General features: G+C 40.8%; 1 protein-coding gene across 5 annotated transcripts in view; it reads left to right on the top strand.

Moving 5' to 3' along the window:
- LOC121325748 (receptor expression-enhancing protein 1-like) overlaps nucleotides 1-16,858 on the top strand; it is a 36,511-nt gene extending 19,653 nt beyond the window's left edge. For 3 of the 5 annotated variants that reach the window (XM_041268694.1, XM_041268684.1, XM_041268712.1), the window contains 4 exons: nucleotides 2,181-2,346; nucleotides 4,303-4,335; nucleotides 11,722-11,864; nucleotides 13,584-16,858. In XM_041268694.1, the coding sequence (XP_041124628.1) occupies nucleotides 2,181-2,346; nucleotides 4,303-4,335; nucleotides 11,722-11,864; nucleotides 13,584-13,655 (414 nt within the window). In that variant the 3' untranslated portion in view covers nucleotides 13,656-16,858. The remainder of the gene's footprint in view (nucleotides 1-2,180; nucleotides 2,347-4,302; nucleotides 4,336-11,721; nucleotides 11,865-13,583) is intronic. The other 2 variants (XM_041268703.1, XM_041268723.1) reach the window with 1 other exon arrangement.
- The last annotated feature ends 1,893 nt before the right edge of the window (nucleotides 16,859-18,751 follow it).

The raw sequence follows: 18,751 nt of genomic DNA, 5'->3' as shown, positions 1-18,751 counted from the left end.
CATTCTGGCAGTCGCCGTACAGTCAAGCCGACCCTTGCAGCTCCACTCACAGAAAAGATACCTTACATCGTCAGTAGTTAAAAAGTAGCTGGATGGTTAGTGACAGGAAAGGGGTTGGGGACCATTTCACTTGCAAAAATAGCCAACATTAACAATAATGTAGTACCAGACAAAAAAATAGAAATTTAACAGTACTTGTTTGTCACACCATATGTGTGTCTTTCAAAACTGCACCTGTATAGGAATGGACATGACAGATGCGATTTTTTAAAAATAATTTCTGAACCCCTTTAGAACAGTTTTTTACTTTTGCTTAATTCAGATGGTAAATTCAGATGATAATAAAAAATAAAGATTACGTAGATAATCATTGAACCCCAAGAGACTCCTGTAAGCTGATGTCAAATAAATATATACTGTCTATATCACTGTGAGGGGCCTGGCAAGATACATGATGTTTAAATTAAGCAATGGAGAGTTTTGCAACTTGCACGGAAGCAGGAGAATGGTCTGCAATGCACAATAATAATAATAATAATAATAATAATAATATAATAATAATAATAATAATAATAATAATAATAATAGGCCGTATGAGTTGAACTGTGCATGAGGAGTGTCCCATCCCTTTGCTTTCAAGTAAAGAGATGCCTTGTTAATGCATGTCAAGTCGCATGTTGATTCCATCAGTTTAAATTCACATGACAGAATATTACATCTTGAAGCTCTGTGCTGTCAGGTGAAACAGGTGCCCTCTTTCCTTCATTGATGTAAAAGAGAGCTCTCGCACTGTGCCATTGCATGGACTGTATCGACTTCCCCGCTAAGAGGATCAATGGAATATGGAATGTGCATTTTCAAAGACATGCCCTGCACACGTTCAAATAGACAACACAGGAACAAGCTGCAGCTAAAATCCTTGCAGGTGGCAAAAGAACAACATGAAGAGGATAGTCTGTTGCCACTGTTAATAAACTGCATGCATTGTGACGTGAACTGACCTTCTTAGGGACCAGATAGCAATACACTCCATCACTGAATCAGCCCACAGCCAGTATAGAACGTGTCTCACTAACTATGTTAAAGCTGTTGTAGTAGCCTCAGCAATGGGACGGCACAGAATACAGAGTCTTCTTGGTGGGGGAGGTGCTGTTTTTGGCTACTGTGAAGATGAAGAACTGAAGAGATGCAGTTAGACTGTGTGTTCTGTAAAAGCCTGGGTGCATACAATTACTTCAAATTATAGGGGATCAAAGGTAGACTGACTGTTCTGCCAAACTGAACATTTGGACCAGATTCATTTTATGGGTATGGCTCGGCTGCTGTGATACAGCACCATATGGAAAAAGGGTAACACCTTCAAGTGAGTGTCTGTTCATGATTATTTCATGTTTATTAAGCGGAATGTTATGAAGTCATGAAAAGTATAACATGAACTCTTGAATTCAATAGGAATGTCATTTGAAATCCGTAGGAAATCATGTGTTAGTTACATTGGAATTACAGATACTTATTTTAAAGCGTTACTGGAAAAAGCTAGCAGTTCTCTACAGTATGTAATTACGTTTGAACTATTATTGAACTGCACTGAAGGGATCATGAGTTCATGATAAATCCCATGTTTATTTTAATGAACAGCGTAGTTTATAAGACTCGCATAATGAATTTACAAAGTATTAGAAATACTAAAATAAGCTAAAGGTAAAGAAATGTGTACAAAAATATATCAGATAAACTGCCTGTGTTTCATTTTTCTGTTTAAAAAAAAAAAATGCATTTACCATTTTTGACTTAAAAAAATAAAGATGACACAATGGAGCTGACCTGCCTATTGGAGCCTAGAAATAATCCTAATTAGTTTACATAATGTACTGTAGTTCAGTATACCGAAATTTAAAGCAGGTCATTTCAATAGAAAAACCTTCATTAAAAGGTTCCTTCAGTGTTAAATGACATTTCTCTCTTACCCTGTGAAGTGTCGTTTTGTTGGTATGTAAACCGCCTGTGTGATGCAAGTTCTCCCTAGAGCAGCTGTCCTAGTCACTGAAGTGAATTCACAGCTGTAGAAGACAGGGATGTTGTTTCTTATTGCTGGAATGACTTGAGGGCTGCTGTGCTTCAAAGACCTGTGGAACGTTCGGACCTCTTCTTTTTAACTGACTTGTTGTTCTGTGTGTCAGGGGCAGGGGGCGCTGTCAGAGAGGCTGAGGAGCTTCAGCATGCAGGACCTGTCAACAATTCAGAGAGACGAGGCCGGACCTGTCCCCGGGCCAGTACCGTCAAAGACACCCACCGCACAACCCAGGTCCAGAACCATTGCCAGGAGCAAATCAGAAAACACCTCAGGTATGTTACTGCTGTTGGAGGTAATATTCATATTCACATCATAGTGTAGAGTTTATGTGAGGAAAACTGATGCCATTATGTACAGGATCAGTTCACATAAGGGTAAGGACTATGAGTTTTCACTCACTGAGTGCAGATAACTGGATCTTGAGCTTCCTTAAAGAGGTCACGAAGGGTAGATGGCAGCAAATGCTAAATGAAATTAACAAATGTGGAAACTGATCTCCAGGTTTCTGTCCTGCGGCTTGGAACACAGTAGGCGATGGGGACTACAATCCCATTACAACAGTTTCTTAAAATGTGAATCTGTCAAGTAGATCGCATCTGGCAGAGTTTATTTAAAGATGTTTACAGCAGTGGTTCCAGCTTGAAGTCGTTCACTCCTGAGCACTTGGGTCTTTTCCAGATGCACAAGTTTGATTTTGCCCCTGGACATAAATGGTATTGGTGTCAGCAGTGAATGTTCAGTGTCTTCACACAAAGAAATATACATATTAGTATTCCACTGTGCAAATCATTTATCTGGGGGCCTATGGCAGTCTTCTGTTTCAGCATTATGACACTAGCAAACTTGCTGAATTGTATTGATTTATGTTCTAGTGATCCCAACACAGCTGAGCACTGGTATACTCCTCTAAACTGAATAAAAATTACAAAGGCTGGTGAGTTAAGGCAGGGTTCCCCAAACTGTAGGCATTCCCGAGTAGGCCACATGAACAACAACATTCTCTTTATTTTATATATATATAATATATATATAAAATAACGAAAAGCAACAATAAAATATTCATGAAGAAAAAATAAGATGCAAATGAATAAAGAACAATTTAGATTAAGTTTATTACAGTGGTACAGGTTTAAAAATGTTTTTTAATTTGTCATTTTTCTTAAGCGCTAATAGTGGGCAGGTAAAAATGTTTGGGAATCTGTGATTTAAGGTAGTAATACAAGACGATGATTAAAGTGATTAAAACAAACTTTAAATGCCTCTTTAAATCAGCCCTGTGTCGACATTTAGCACCTCTGTGTTAGTGCAGTAAATGAAAAGGATGACCTATGACGGAGACTTTCCCGCCTTCTGACCTATGAGCTCTTGGCTACCATGGTGATTGAGTAAAAAGGGCAAATTAGGAAATAAAATTAAAAAAGGAAGGGCTCCCAAGTGGTGCATGCAGTAATGGCGCTCCACGTAGAGTGCAGGACGAGCCCTATAGCCTGGATGTCAGCGGTTTGAGTCCATGCTATTCCACTGCCGACTGTAGACGGGAGCTTCCAGGAGGCGGCGCACAATTGGCCGAGTGCTGCCCAGGAGGTTTGGGGGTTTAGGTCGGCCAGGGTGTCCTTGGCTCACCACGGACCAGCGACCCCTCTAGACTGGCCAGGCACCTGTGGGCTTGCCTGTAAGCTGCCCAGAGCTGCGTTGTCCTCCGATGCTGTAGCTCTGGGCTAGCTGCATGGCGGGCCTGCAGAGTGAAAAGAAGCAGTCGGCTGACGGCACACGCTTCGGAGGACAGCTTGTGTTTGTCTTTGCCACTCCCGAGTCAGCGCGGACTGGGAGAAAAACGGGCTAAAAATTATTTGACGACCACTAAATTTATTAAAAAAAAAAAAAAAAAGAAAAAGAAAGGAAAACAGGCAGCAGTCATGTAGTTACCAGGAAGTCACGGACAATAATTTATCAAAGTTAATTACTGCTGTCCAAACAGCAAGTGTAACAGTTATTTTTAAGACACTAGATATCCACACGCGAAAATGCCTCCCACCATTTTTGTTTAGCTCAAGATAGTGAAGTTCAGTACTGTATCTAAGTGCAATTTAGTATGCAGGATGAGTTAATTTTAAATGTATTTATTTACTAAAAATAAAACATGTTTATACTGTTCACTCTAGATCAATTTTAGTTCATAAGAAAATGTTCAGTACATTGTATAAATTCATTGCGCATCCCTGTTCCAGCTTGCATACACTGCAACTGCAGTCTCTGCTCAGGTGAGTTATGCACGCCATGAGTGAAGAAATGGCAAAGCTACAAGTACTAGTTGCAGCTTGGACACAATCCTAAACTGCATCCTTTATCCTAGATATCAGCTGCATCCCTTTTTTGAAACAATGGGTGAAGTGGGACTCAGAGCTCACACACAATGTCTGCAAGGCTAATAAATGGCATTTAAAAAAATTTAATAAATTGCATTGCAAAAAGTATTCTGTTTTACTGAACTTGAGTGTGTTCAAGTTTAGATTAGGCTGGCGATGGGTGTGACATGTATGGGCGTTTCTTTTCTGTTTGATTATACATTTAACCCTTTACCCCTTTTGGACTGCCATTGTTATATTCCGGTAACCTAGCAACACACCAGTTAACCCACAATATTGTCAGACCACAGTGAAACCGACAGCAATGACTGCTGAAAGATCTGTTTGTTGAAGTGCACCTTATTGAGTTACTGTCGAAGGGGGGAAGTGTTAAGTGTGTGTGATTTCTGTAAATGGGTTTTCATAGCTTCTCAGTCTTGTGTGTGTGTGTGTGTGTGTGTGTGTGTGTGTGTGTGTGTGTGTGTGTGTGTGTGTGTGTTTTATTTTCAGCTTTCCTATTCAAATGTATTTATTTAACCAGGATAGAACCCTTGAGATATTCATGTCAATTGCAAGAGGGTCCTGGCAATAAACTGTGGCCTGGAAGTAGAAGCACATTTTTTCAGATTTTCGTGTGAATTTGCCTTAAAGGAACTTTCCATACAGTCATTCCTGAATAACGTAGCCATGTCATGAAAGTAGTGTTATTAGGAATGTTTTCTCCCTTCCAACAAATTTCTGTAGATTTTCTGAAAAAAAGTAGATATTAGTCAGAAATCACTGTTCAATTTTTTGTTACAGCCAGTTACTGTAACAGTATGCATGTATATCTATAAGTAAACATTTACAAACTGACTTTTATGGGTTTGACTCGTAGACTCATTTTACAGCATTACATTACATATGCTTGGGAACATAACTATACCCTGTCTCCTATAGATTGGCTGATGAGCTACTCCTCCTGTCTAACTGTTGAGCTTTTGTTACCTGGACAAGTGTGAAGAGTTCAAATGTCCACTCTGTCCTTGGTGATGCATATAAGCAGCATCCTGTTTTTGCCAGTGTTATTGTTCTTTGGAATTTATTTCAGTTTGTGTTTCTCTTCGTTTTCCTACAACCTAACCTTTCAGGTCTCGTCTTTCCTGTTTCCGATGTTTTTCTGACAACAAATGAGCACAAAAACTATCCTAAAGGACCTCTGAGCTGGCTGACATTTCTGAAGCGTTTTAATGATTTTCACTGCACAAGTTTGCCATTGTTATCAACCCAAAGACAAGAAGCATCACTTTTCATTGCAAAGTTCTCTGGGGTGTTTTGGGTTGAAGGAGATTAAGTGAGCAGGAGAGTGCATGCTGTAACTGATGGGCTTCGTAGCAACGAAATAAAATGTAATGACTTTTCTTTCCTTCCTCTGCTCTGTGGAAACATGCTGGAACGACTACTATGTAAGTGTGATTGGTGCATTGAATTTTAGAGGTGCTTAAATACAGGATTAATAGTGTATACTCACCTGAGTCGTAAACAGAATGCATCTCAGAGTGCTGTGACTTTGGTTTGGTGCTGTAGTTTTCTTCACTGTGCTAGGTTCATTGCATTGTGCAGAGCTGGGTTACTAACTGTGAACTGACAACTAAACGAACCCTCAAAAGGGAATTCAGAAGCAGCAAAAAAAAAAGCAAAATAGAGCAATGGTTGCAAGACCCTACCCCAAACCCTAACCTCAACACGTACCACCTCTCAGCAGACAGGATCATCGATTACCCAAGGAAAGAGTTATAGCAGCAGGTTCTTATGTAGCGTTGTCTTAATAGAACTGTAAACAATAGTTTTTGAATGTTAGGGAGTGGGGCTGGGACAGTGGCTCTTGTGAAAGTTGTTTTTTGACTGTTAGGGAGTGGGGCTGGGACAGTGGCTCTTGTGAAAGTTGTTTTTTGAATGTTAGGGAGTGGGGCTGGGACAGTGGCTCTTGTGAAAGTTGTTTTTTGAATGTTAGGGAGTGGGGCTGGGACAGTGGCTCTTGTGAAAGTTGTTTTGTTAATGTTAGGGAGTGGGGCTGGGACAGTGGCTCTTGTGAAAGTTGTTTTTTGAATGTTAGGGAGTGGGGCTGGGACAGTGGCTCTTGTGAAAGTTGTTTTTTGAATGTTAGGGAGTGGGGCTGGGACAGTGGCTCTTGTGAAAGTTGTTTTTTGAATGTTAGGGAGTGGGGCTGGGACAGTGGCTCTTGTGAAAGTTGTTTTGTTAATGTTAGGGAGTGGGGCTGGGACAGTGGCTCTTGTGAAAGTTGTTTTGTTAATGTTAGGGAGTGGGGCTGGGACAGTGGCTCTTGTGAAAGTTGTTTTGTTAATGTTAGGGAGTGGGGCTGGGTCAGTGTCTCTTGTGAAAGTTGTTTTGTTAATGTTAGGGAGTGGGGCTGGGACAGTGGCTCTTGTGAAAGTTGTTTTGTTAATGTTAGGGAGTGGGGCTGGGACAGTGGCTCTTGTGAAAGTTGTTTTGTTAATGTTAGGGAGTGGGGCTGGGACAGTGGCTCTTGTGAAAGTTGTTTTGTTAATGTTAGGGAGTGGGGCTGGGACAGCGGCTCTTGTGAAAGTTGTTTTGTTAATGTTAGGGAGTGGGGCTGGGACAGTGGCTCTTGTGAAAGTTGTTTTTTGAATGTTAGGGAGTGGGGCTGGGACAGCGGCTCTTGTGAAAGTTGTTTTGTTAATGTTAGGGAGTGGGGCTGGGACAGCGGCTCTTGTGAAAGTTGTTTTGTTAATGTTAGGGAGTGGGGCTGGGACAGCGGCTCTTGTGAAAGTTGTTTTGTTAATGTTAGGGAGTGGGGCTGGGACAGCGGCTCTTGTGAAAGTTGTTTTTTGAATGTTAGGGAGTGGGGCTGGGACAGCGGCTCTTGTGAAAGTTGTTTTGTTAATGTTAGGGAGTGGGGCTGGGACAGCGGCTCTTGTGAAAGTTGTTTTGTTAATGTTAGGGAGTGGGGCTGGGACAGCGGCTCTTGTGAAAGTTGTTTTTTTAATGTTAGGGAGTGGGGCTGGGACAGTGGCTCTTGTGAAAGTTGTTTTTTGAATGTTAGGGAGTGGGGCTGGGACAGTGGCTCTTGTGAAAGTTGTTTTTTGAATGTTAGGGAGTGGGGCTGGGACAGTGGCTCTTGTGAAAGTTGTTTTTTGAATGTTAGGGAGTGGGGCTGGGACAGTGGCTCTTGTGAAAGTTGTTTTGTTAATGTTAGGGAGTGGGGCTGGGACAGTGGCTCTTGTGAAAGTTGTTTTGTTAATGTTAGGGAGTGGGGCTGGGTCAGTGGCTCTTGTGAAAGTTGTTTTTTGAATGTTAGGGAGTGGGAGTGGGACAGTGGCTCTTGTGAAAGTTGTTTTGTTAATGTTAGGGAGTGGGGCTGGGACAGTGGCTCTTGTGAAAGTTGTTTTGTTAATGTTAGGGAGTGGGGCTGGGACAGTGGCTCTTGTGAAAGTTGTTTTGTTAATGTTAGGGAGTGGGGCTGGGACAGCGGCTCTTGTGAAAGTTGTTTTGTTAATGTTAGGGAGTGGGGCTGGGACAGCGGCTCTTGTGAAAGTTGTTTTGTTAATGTTAGGGAGTGGGGCTGGGACAGCGGCTCTTGTGAAAGTTGTTTTGTTAATGTTAGGGAGTGGGGCTGGGACAGCGGCTCTTGTGAAAGTTGTTTTTTTAATGTTAGGGAGTGGGGCTGGGACAGCGGCTCTTGTGAAAGTTGTTTTGTTAATGTTAGGGAGTGGGGCTGGGACAGTGGCTCTTGTGAAAGTTGTTTTGTTAATGTTAGGGAGTGGGGCTGGGACAGTGGCTCTTGTGAAAGTTGTTTTTTGAATGTTAGGGAGTGGGGCTGGGACAGTGGCTCTTGTGAAAGTTGTTTTGTTAATGTTAGGGAGTGGGGCTGGGACAGTGGCTCTTGTGAAAGTTGTTTTGTTAATGTTAGGGAGTGGGGCTGGGACAGTGGCTCTTGTGAAAGTTGTTTTGTTAATGTTAGGGAGTGGGGCTGGGACAGTGGCTCTTGTGAAAGTTGTTTTGTTAATGTTAGGGAGTGGGGCTGGGACAGTGGCTCTTGTGAAAGTTGTTTTTTGAATGTTAGGGAGTGGGGCTGGGACAGTGGCTCTTGTGAAAGTTGTTTTGTTAATGTTAGGGAGTGGGGCTGGGACAGTGGCTCTTGTGAAAGTTGTTTTGTTAATGTTAGGGAGTGGGGCTGGGACAGTGGCTCTTGTGAAAGTTGTTTTGTTAATGTTAGGGAGTGGGGCTGGGACAGTGGCTCTTGTGAAAGTTGTTTTGTTAATGTTAGGGAGTGGGGCTGGGACAGTGGCTCTTGTGAAAGTTGTTTTGTTAATGTTAGGGAGTGGGGCTGGGACAGTGGCTCTTGTGAAAGTTGTTTTGTTAATGTTAGGGAGTGGGGCTGGGACAGTGGCTCTTGTGAAAGTTGTTTTGTTAATGTTAGGGAGTGGGGCTGGGACAGTGGCTCTTGTGAAAGTTGTTTTTTTAATGTTAGGGAGTGGGGCTGGGACAGTGGCTCTTGTGAAAGTTGTTTTGTTAATGTTAGGGAGTGGGGCTGGGACAGTGGCTCTTGTGAAAGTTGTTTTGTTAATGTTAGGGAGTGGGGCTGGGACAGTGGCTCTTGTGAAAGTTGTTTTGTTAATGTTAGGGAGTGGGGCTGGGACAGTGGCTCTTGTGAAAGTTGTTTTGTTAATGTTAGGGAGTGGGGCTGGGACAGCGGCTCTTGTGAAAGTTGTTTTGTTAATGTTAGGGAGTGGGGCTGGGACAGCGGCTCTTGTGAAAGTTGTTTTGTTAATGTTAGGGAGTGGGGCTGGGACAGTGGCTCTTGTGAAAGTTGTTTTGTTAATGTTAGGGAGTGGGGCTGGGACAGTGGCTCTTGTGAAAGTTGTTTTGTTAATGTTAGGGAGTGGGGCTGGGACAGTGGCTCTTGTGAAAGTTGTTTTGTTAATGTTAGGGAGTGGGGCTGGGACAGCGGCTCTTGTGAAAGTTGTTTTGTTAATGTTAGGGAGTGGGGCTGGGACAGCGGCTCTTGTGAAAGTTGTTTTGTTAATGTTAGGGAGTGGGGCTGGGACAGCGGCTCTTGTGAAAGTTGTTTTGTTAATGTTAGGGAGTGGGGCTGGGACAGCGGCTCTTGTGAAAGTTGTTTTGTTAATGTTAGGGAGTGGGGCTGGGACAGCGGCTCTTGTGAAAGTTGTTTTGTTAATGTTAGGGAGTGGGGCTGGGACAGCGGCTCTTGTGAAAGTTGTTTTGTTAATGTTAGGGAGTGGGGCTGGGACAGCGGCTCTTGTGAAAGTTGTTTTTTGAATGTTAGGGAGTGGGGCTGGGACAGTGGCTCTTGTGAAAGTTGTTTTGTTAATGTTAGGGAGTGGGGCTGGGACAGTGGCTCTTGTGAAAGTTGTTTTGTTAATGTTAGGGAGTGGGGCTGGGACAGTGGCTCTTGTGAAAGTTGTTTTGTTAATGTTAGGGAGTGGGGCTGGGACAGTGGCTCTTGTGAAAGTTGTTTTGTTAATGTTAGGGAGTGGGGCTGGGACAGCGGCTCTTGTGAAAGTTGTTTTGTTAATGTTAGGGAGTGGGGCTGGGACAGTGGCTCTTGTGAAAGTTGTTTTGTTAATGTTAGGGAGTGGGGCTGGGACAGTGGCTCTTGTGAAAGTTGTTTTGTTAATGTTAGGGAGTGGGGCTGGGACAGTGGCTCTTGTGAAAGTTGTTTTGTTAATGTTAGGGAGTGGGGCTGGGACAGTGGCTCTTGTGAAAGTTGTTTTGTTAATGTTAGGGAGTGGGGCTGGGACAGTGGCTCTTGTGAAAGTTGTTTTGTTAATGTTAGGGAGTGGGGCTGGGACAGTGGCTCTTGTGAAAGTTGCCTCATTTTTAGTTAGCACCTTAACATTAAGTGCTTTCAATAGCAGCCGTTCCTCAAGAAAAAACAGCAATGACAACTCTCACTTTGTACTGTACTTGATCATTGTCCCTCACCTAGTTTCCTTCTATTGTATAATATACTGATGAAGATTTGTACAGGCACTTTTACAGGAAAGCTAAGTAAGTTAGAACTGTTTCATTTTTATGAGATAGTCAACCAGACCATGCTATAATTATTCAGCATACCTTTAAAACATTTAAAAAGTCAGAGAAGGGTCCTGTTTTTATGAAGTTCTTGAGTAAGAAAAAGAGGTTTCAGTAATACCACATGTTATTCATGACTTCCAGCTAGTGTTTTCTGTTTGGGTAAATAAAGACTATGTATTAAGAGTCAGCTTTGGTGTGACTGTGTTTCCTGCTATATCTGAATGTCTCCTTCCTGTCTACAGTGGAGCTTCTCCACACACTGTGCAGGGGTGTAATAAATGTAGTTTTAGACCCAGGCTATATTAAACCCAGGATTGCCTGTCCTTATGCTACCCCCTGAGCCCACAACCCCAATCCTGTTACTGACTGAAGCAGTTGTAACATGGTGGAGGCTGGCCACCGCAAGTGAGCATATTAACCACAATGCAAAAAAGCCCAGGCTGGTCTGCATTCGTGGTTATAGAGCTTTCAACATCATCTCTCCTCACCAACAGGGGACAGACAGAATCCACAATGTCCCTGAATCACACAGCACTCGCCGTTACACAGAGGTACACAGTATTGATTGAGGGCGGCATATTGGCTCTGCATGACTAAGCACATTTTCAACTGTCTTAAGAAAGCAGTATAATATTTAACATACAGAGATTCACAGTAAATGTCAGAGGGTTGCAAAGTTATTTGTCAGAAAAATAGGCCATGTCGTTTTTAAAAGAGCTTTCCATTAAAAAAAACAAAACAAAAAAAAAACACTTATGAAATTGTTGTTTGAATTGAGACAGGGAAGTGTGAAACTCTGTTCCTCCGTAGTGTGAGGTACTGTAATCCAGAGATTTAAAAACAGGAAAGACAATTCAATTCTCCTTTTAAACTCGGGGTTAAACCTGCGACACAATAAGAAACAAAAACTAACCAGAGTGTTTTTTTTTTCTTTTGTTTGTTTGTTGATTCTCTAACCATTACTAATATCATGGTGTACTGACACAAACTTTGGAACAAGCAACAGCAAAGCTGAGATATGCTTCGGCAAGCACTAATTACAAACCTCAAATGATCCTTGTGTTACCTTGTGATCCTGTGTGGTGCCAGATTAAAAAATAAAAATGCATTAGCCGCACAGAGTCAGAAGAACAATGTAATCTGTGTAATCTTTTAGATTTTGCGATGGTAGGTGGAATCTCCCTCCCCTTTTTTTAACCAATGCCTTTCTTTAATGTGTAGGCTGTGAACATGGGAATTAAGGTGATGATGTTGACATCACAGAGTATGAAGTGTTGAGCAAAGAGCAGTGTGATGCAAAGGAACTTCTACTGCAATCTAAAAATAACGATGATGCAATAGCAATTAAGCCTGAACCCCGACTGCCCAAGAGAAGGGCTCCAGAGGTACATGTGCTGGTTGTGTGGTGATGTTTGTTAGATGCTTGAGTGCGCTGACTAATCCATGCCATCTCCACAGCTCCGTTTAGTTTTACACTTACAACCACAGCACAGCTGCTGGGGGTCCTCCAGTCTTACTCCACTATGTAAGTTACATTTCATTGTTGGGGTGTTGAAAAGAGAGAAACACACTAAAAACCGAACAGTGGACTCTTAACACATTTTTTATGTGTCAGCATTAACAGGAATAAATAACAGACCAGAGTAATTTTAGAGTAGGCCCTCATGCTTGCAAAGATCACAGTACTCTTAGTATTGAGGAGCACCGTGCTTTATCTCTGAGCTTTCCCTTTCACTGCGCTCTTAATATTGAGGAGTGCCGTGCTGTACCTCTGAGCTTTCCCTTTCACTGTGCTCTTAATATTGAGGAGCACTGTGCTGTACCTCTGAGCTTTCCCTTTCACTGTGCTCTTAATATTGAGGAGCACTGTGCTGTACCTCTGAGCTTTCCCTTTCACTGTGCTCTTAACAACGACAGTGCCGTCACTCTTGTTCATCAGATTTGTCGGCCCTTCATTCTTCAAAGGTGAAGATTATGTTAAAACATGGCATGCAGCTACCGACACCAAAAATGAGGCACAAAACCAACAAGCAAATGAGAACCTGAAGCATGTATGGGAGTGGCATCAAGAACAGTACTGTAGGTCTAGAAACAAAAATGCTGTTTCTCTTCCTTAATTAAAAGATCCGGTAACTTTTTGTTTACAAATTAACCCCTGGTAGTAATACAAAAAGAAAGATATACGATTATGTGAGAAACTCTGACTTCTAGTAGAAATGTTTGACAAAGGATTTATATAAGTTTCTTTTAATATTATTATATACCATAAGCTGATATAATGAATAAAGGGAGAGGAATTTAAAGTAGATGTAGTAAAGGTTTGCCTATGCTTAATACAAGTCTAAGTCTGTTTCTTGAATATATAGTGGATAAACCAATGTCAGCATTTTTCCCCCCACACACACCAGGGGTTGCATATTCCCTGCAGTAGAGAAATATATAATGGAGATGCACATACATACTCTGTCCCAGTTTTTGATTATTGGGATTATTAGAGTCTGGGAGTATAAAAGAGACATCTGTCCATCTTGTGTCATACTTGTATGTACAAACAGAGTCTGTTTGTTACTAACCTGTTCAAACGTTCTGGAACTGCTCATCAAATGCATATTTAAGCATGAAAATGTAAATGTAATAGAAACACAGTAAGAGGTGGATTCAAGCAAAAAATACAGCACCTGAACTATGAGGCGTCCATTGAAACTTACAGCAGGGGAGGGCACTCCCTGAACACACCTGTGGTTTGAAAAATCCAATAAGCTCTTCATAAATGTGTCTGTGTTATCATTAAGCAATGCTGCATTTTGTGATCGATTCTTCCCCTTAACGATTGATTTTGCCCTGCTGTTCTGATATTCTGTGATTTGCATGGGCTATTTCTCTGTGTTGTTTCTGAACGTGGTTTGAGCGAGTTTTGTGAACCTGCAAGGGAATAGATACAATAACCCATATTGTCACATCACCACTTTATGTAACATCCTTTTCTTTTTGTCACGTAGGAGGGCGTCTTTTAAAAGAGGATTTGCCTTGTCAGCTTAAACATGTTCAGTTGAAGAAATGGCTTCTATCAAATGTTTTTTAAACAAAACCAACTCTCTTTACAGCCTCCCCCTAGAGTCCTGAAGCCTCGCTCCAGATCAAAGAGTACCTCGTCTTCAAACAGTGAGAACATGTGACTGTGAGGGGGTCTGGGGACGCTGCCAATAAAATCCACACCCAGACTGCTTCACTGCCTTAATGAGAGGAGAGAGAACAGCCAACAGGAACGATTGACAACGGGCAGTTGCAGAGAACATTGTATAATGGCAGTGTCCCGTTTTCTGTGTTTTATCTGTTTGGCTGTATGTTTGTGTGTATTTTTTTTATTTATTTATTTTTTTTAAGATGCCATTTTTCCCCAATGGAAAGAATGATAGTCTGGTGAAAAATCATGCATGCCTGTTTAATGTTGTCTATTCTATCCAAGCGCAAACACACACCTCCATTATAGAAACACGCGTAGCTTGAACATTTGTGTATTATCAATTAGAAAAGTGATAGTGAGGAAACAGTGTCTGGAGACTGGTAGGTTCTAAATGGAACTGGCTGTCGAGGTGGCTTTATATAGCCTTTGTTTGTGCTTGTGGAGAAAGCAACCTCTCTAGAAAGGAAAAAGGTGTATTTGTATGCAAAGTGGAATGATGTTGGGATTTTTAGAATAGCAGAATACATGGCTCGCTTGAGAGATGCAAACAGTGTAGCCACTGAGTAATGCTTTCCAACCCCTGAAAATATTAAAAGCTTTTTATTTTAAATAAAGAAATGCAGTTGATGGTTGTTTAGTTAGGTATAAGCTAAGGACTTTAAGCTGTCTATTTGCGCTGCATTTCATAAATGTCAGCATTCATCTGTATGGGATGGTGGTGGCACCAAAATCCACTCATAAGAGCAAAGTTTCATTTGTGATAAAAGGGTTGAAACCTTAAAATATAATACAGGCAGTAACGTTGTATATGGCAGTGTGATAGCATCTCTTATTTGTCTGTGGAATACATGAAATACAAGTAACGCATCTCTCATAAAAATTAGACTTGTCTATAATTTTATTAGGACTTGTTTTATGACAGTTGCTAGGCTCCCTTTCTATTGAGAGTGTAAATCTCTTGTTAAGATTTTTAGATTGAAAGTATATGACACAAAGCTGCTCCATCCCGGCTTGCTTATGAGAGTTCAGTTATTATTGAAATGAACACTTGCCACACACACACAGTGGAGATTTCATATCCTCTTTCAGGGCAGACAGGAATGGAGCTTGTGTTGAGACCCAAATCCCCAAATGAAGGTATAATTAATATTACTCTTTGGAAGTTGTTTCCTGCATGGCCCATGTTTGTTCCCTTGGTATAATATCACACAGTTGCTAGTTATTAGAGCATAAGCAAAGTTTAGCCTTAGTCTTTATCATAGAATCGTTGTATATTGAGCAAGCTGTTTAGATGATGAAGTGTCTGTTGGTCTTATTAGTCACTGAAAATCTGAATGACGATCAAAAACATACCAGTATGTCAGTATATCTGCATACTGAAAGAACAGTATTGGAAATAGAAATTGTAGGATGCCAACAATTCAGTCACCAACAGGATCTGTCAGTTTATTGATTCACAGCTGATACTGTCCTCTTTCCAGAATATTACATATACAATTCCAAATTCCAGCTGATCCAAACAGTGGCAGATTGTTTAATCATTCAACTATTACCAAGCCTGGCATTTTACTTGTTTAAAATAAGTAAATACACTTAAGAGACTCTAACAGAGACCATCATAGATCCATTGAATAGACCCACCTATTAGGTGTTAGCGAATAATGTAAAAAACAATAAATAACATTTTCATATACAGTAGTAATGCAGGAAATATTATCACAAGGAAAACAAAATCATTTGGATTTTGTTTTTATTGGTAGTTTACAGATCAGTTAACCTTGATAAGCTACAACATATTTGGTTTTAGTATTACTGTGGTTTGGAGTTGTGGCATGGCAGCAGGGTGGTCTTTGCAATAACAAACCTCTGTGAATAAAAATCACTTTGAAATATCAGCCTTATAACCCAGGATCCTTATATTTCCAGTGCAGTGTGTTTACATGGTATGTACTGCGTGAAAGAAAATTGGATCGGAGAGAAAGAGACAACTGGCTCTACAGTAGCGTCCTTTAATAGGGGAAAATTTAGCAGTTGTATTCAAGCTCAAATTCCCAAACCAGGCTTGGTGCTCTTCATTCTGTTAGTAAAAGACACCTTGGGTATCTAGCTACCCTTGTCATTTTACAAGTGATTCTCTTTTCTATGTTGTTTCTTAATCCTTGTCTGTGTCTTTGTGCTGGTTTAGATTTTCATCTTTTAAAGCTTTTCTCCTGAGCTGAGCTGGCTGAGCTCTTTAAAAAAGCCCCAAGTCCCCCCCCCCCCCCCCCCAAGCTATACTTATAGTGACTTTAAAGACAAACCAAACAACTAAAGAAAATTTGACTTAAGTTGTGCTAAAACTGGCAATGCTGCCAGAAACAACTATTCTTTTTCATCACAGTTTCCGGTTGTGTTTTGACAAGTCACTAATGGCTGGTTTCACAAACCTGGATAAGCACTAATCATGGATTACCTAATGTTACCCTATAAAAGGTGGTCCAAGGTTATTGTTAAGTGGGGTCTGTGAAATCAACTATGAAAATGTATAGGATAGCGTTACCATAATTCTAATTTAGTCCCAGCACAAGTCGGTAGGCTTTCTTATGTATTTAACATCGTGGATAAACAGGCCTAAGATGCAGCAATGGTAACCCATGACATGCTGTTATATCTATTTAGAAATGATTACAGATATCAAAAAAGAGAAGATAAATAGAAACGCCACTCCTAGAAATCTGCAACACCTAGAATCTCAAAGGTGGTCATAAGCAACAAGCTGGGAAACAAACAAGGGACGAAAGGGTAATCGTAAATGACCTCTCCAGGCATTGTGTCATGAGCAGATGGTGTTGATGCGTGGGCCAACACAATACCCTTTAAAGCCTCAACAGCACTTTTGATAAGGGGAAGATGTGTCTTTAATTGGAAGATATTACTTATTTAAAATAATATATAGAGAGAAATGAGTGAGTGAGTTGCACACCTGTGAAACCTAGTTGGTGTAGTCTGTAGTGTTTTACTTTTGATATAAGTGTTGGGATTGAATTGCCTTATTTCTGAAATTAAAATGAAATACTGTGTTAGGTTGCTCACTGTGTAACTGAAAAATGATTTTTGGTGACTTGGTTGGCAAGTTTTCAAGCCAACCTTAACACACAAAAGTTGTTCACTGCTTGTGTTGTGATGTATATATTGAATTAAAATGTGTATGGAGTATTGAGTTTGTCATTTTTTTTTTATCTTATGTGTTGTGGCTGTGAGGTAGAACTGCACTGTTGCTTTGCAACAGTAGGCGGTGCTGGTTGCAAACCAGAATACAAGCTTTCATTTGACAGTATTAAAACAGTGCAAGGGTGGAAAAGCTGACAACACTACAGTTGTGTTATTACTTTAAACAACGAAGATTATTAAATAAGTGTTCAATTTGTGTTATGATGAACCTTTGCAGGAAACTTCAAATAAAAAATTGTTATTGCACCATATAAAAAATGCACTGAAAAAATGTTCTATGTGAATATAGCCACACAACTACAAAATTGTATATTATTTTGACTTTTACTTATACAGCATGTTTTTGTGTGTGTGTGTGTGTGTGTGTGTGTGTATGTGTGTTTTTTAATTTGTAGCTCCTCAAAACACACCCAGAAGTGCAATGCATTTCAACTGACAATGGGTATAGTCTGAATATCTATTTTGCTTGCTTCTTTTTTTCTGTATTTTCAGGGATTTTTTAGGGAAGTTTTCTCCAATTTACAGCACATACCTGTTTTTGTCTGGCAGGCTAGAACTTTACATAAACTGTACTGTACTTTTAACTTCTCAGCTTGATTTATAGACTAGAAAAATGCAGCACCTATAAAATTGAAAGATTGAAGACACTGTTGTAGAATGGATTTCACAAAGTGCTTTGTGAGTTTTACATATTTCCATCTGTATGCATCTTTGAAACAACCACCGCCATTAAATTAAAAAGACTGAACATAACAAAGGCTTGAGTGTTACTGTGAGAGGACTATGAGCACTCTTCCTTTCCACAAGTGTGCATGCTTAAAATCTATTTTATGACTAAACGTTTTGACTAAAGGCTTTTTCAATGTCTAAAAAAAAAAAAAGATAGCTTTGTCATTGAGTGTATTTAGTTTTTAGTATTACGAAAATTAGCACTTACATAATTAATAGGCTTGTAAGGTCATGGTTTGATGTGTACCAGTAACGTGATACATATGAAATCCTGAGGAAACTTACTGGTAAATGAAGTGGGTAGATAATATATTAATACCAACTATACACTGAGTGTACAAAACATTAGCAGCACCTGCTCTTTCCATGAAATAGTCTGATGAGGTGAATCCAGGTGAAAGCTATGATCCCTTATTGATGTAACCTGTTAAATCCACTTCAATCAGTGTAGATGAAGGGGAGACAGATTAAAGAAGGATTTTTAAGCCTTGACACGATTGAGACATGGATTGTGTATGTGTGCCATTCAGAGAGTAAATGGGCAAAACAAAAGATTTAAGTGCCTTTGAACGGGGTATGTTAGTAGGTGCCAGGCGCGCCGGTTTGAGTGTGTCAAGAACTGCAACGCTGCTGGGTTTTTTATGCTCAACAGTTTCCTGTGTGTATCAAGGAAGGTCCACCACCCAAAGGGCATCCAGCCAATGGCAGGCCAGTGGTCAAAAACGGCTCATTGATGAAAGAGGCCAAAGGAGGCTGACACTAACTGTGCAGAGCAACAGACGGGCTACAGTTAGTCAACTGACAGTCCTGTACAAAATGGGTGCCGAAAGACCCATAAAAGAATGCACAACTCGTCGTACCTTGACACGAATGGGGTATGGCAGCCAAAGACCTAACAGAGTTCCACTTCTTTCAGCAAAACACAAGAAACTGCGGTTGCAGTGGGCTAAGGAATGAAAAAACTGGACACAGGTGGATTGGAGAAACATTGCCTGGTCTGATGACTCTCAGTTCCTGCTGTTTCACGCTGATGGGAGGACTAGGGTATGGAGAAAACCACATGAGTACATGCATCCATCATGACACGTGTCAACATTGCAGGCTGGTAGTGGTGGTGTGTTTTCATGGCACACACTGGGCCCCTTGATA

This window comes from Polyodon spathula, chromosome 1, assembly GCF_017654505.1.
Source record: "Polyodon spathula isolate WHYD16114869_AA chromosome 1, ASM1765450v1, whole genome shotgun sequence".
Lineage (NCBI taxonomy): Eukaryota > Metazoa > Chordata > Actinopteri > Acipenseriformes > Polyodontidae > Polyodon > Polyodon spathula.
Note: the sequence above shows the minus strand (reverse complement) of the source record. Positions and strands in the feature narration are given on the sequence as shown.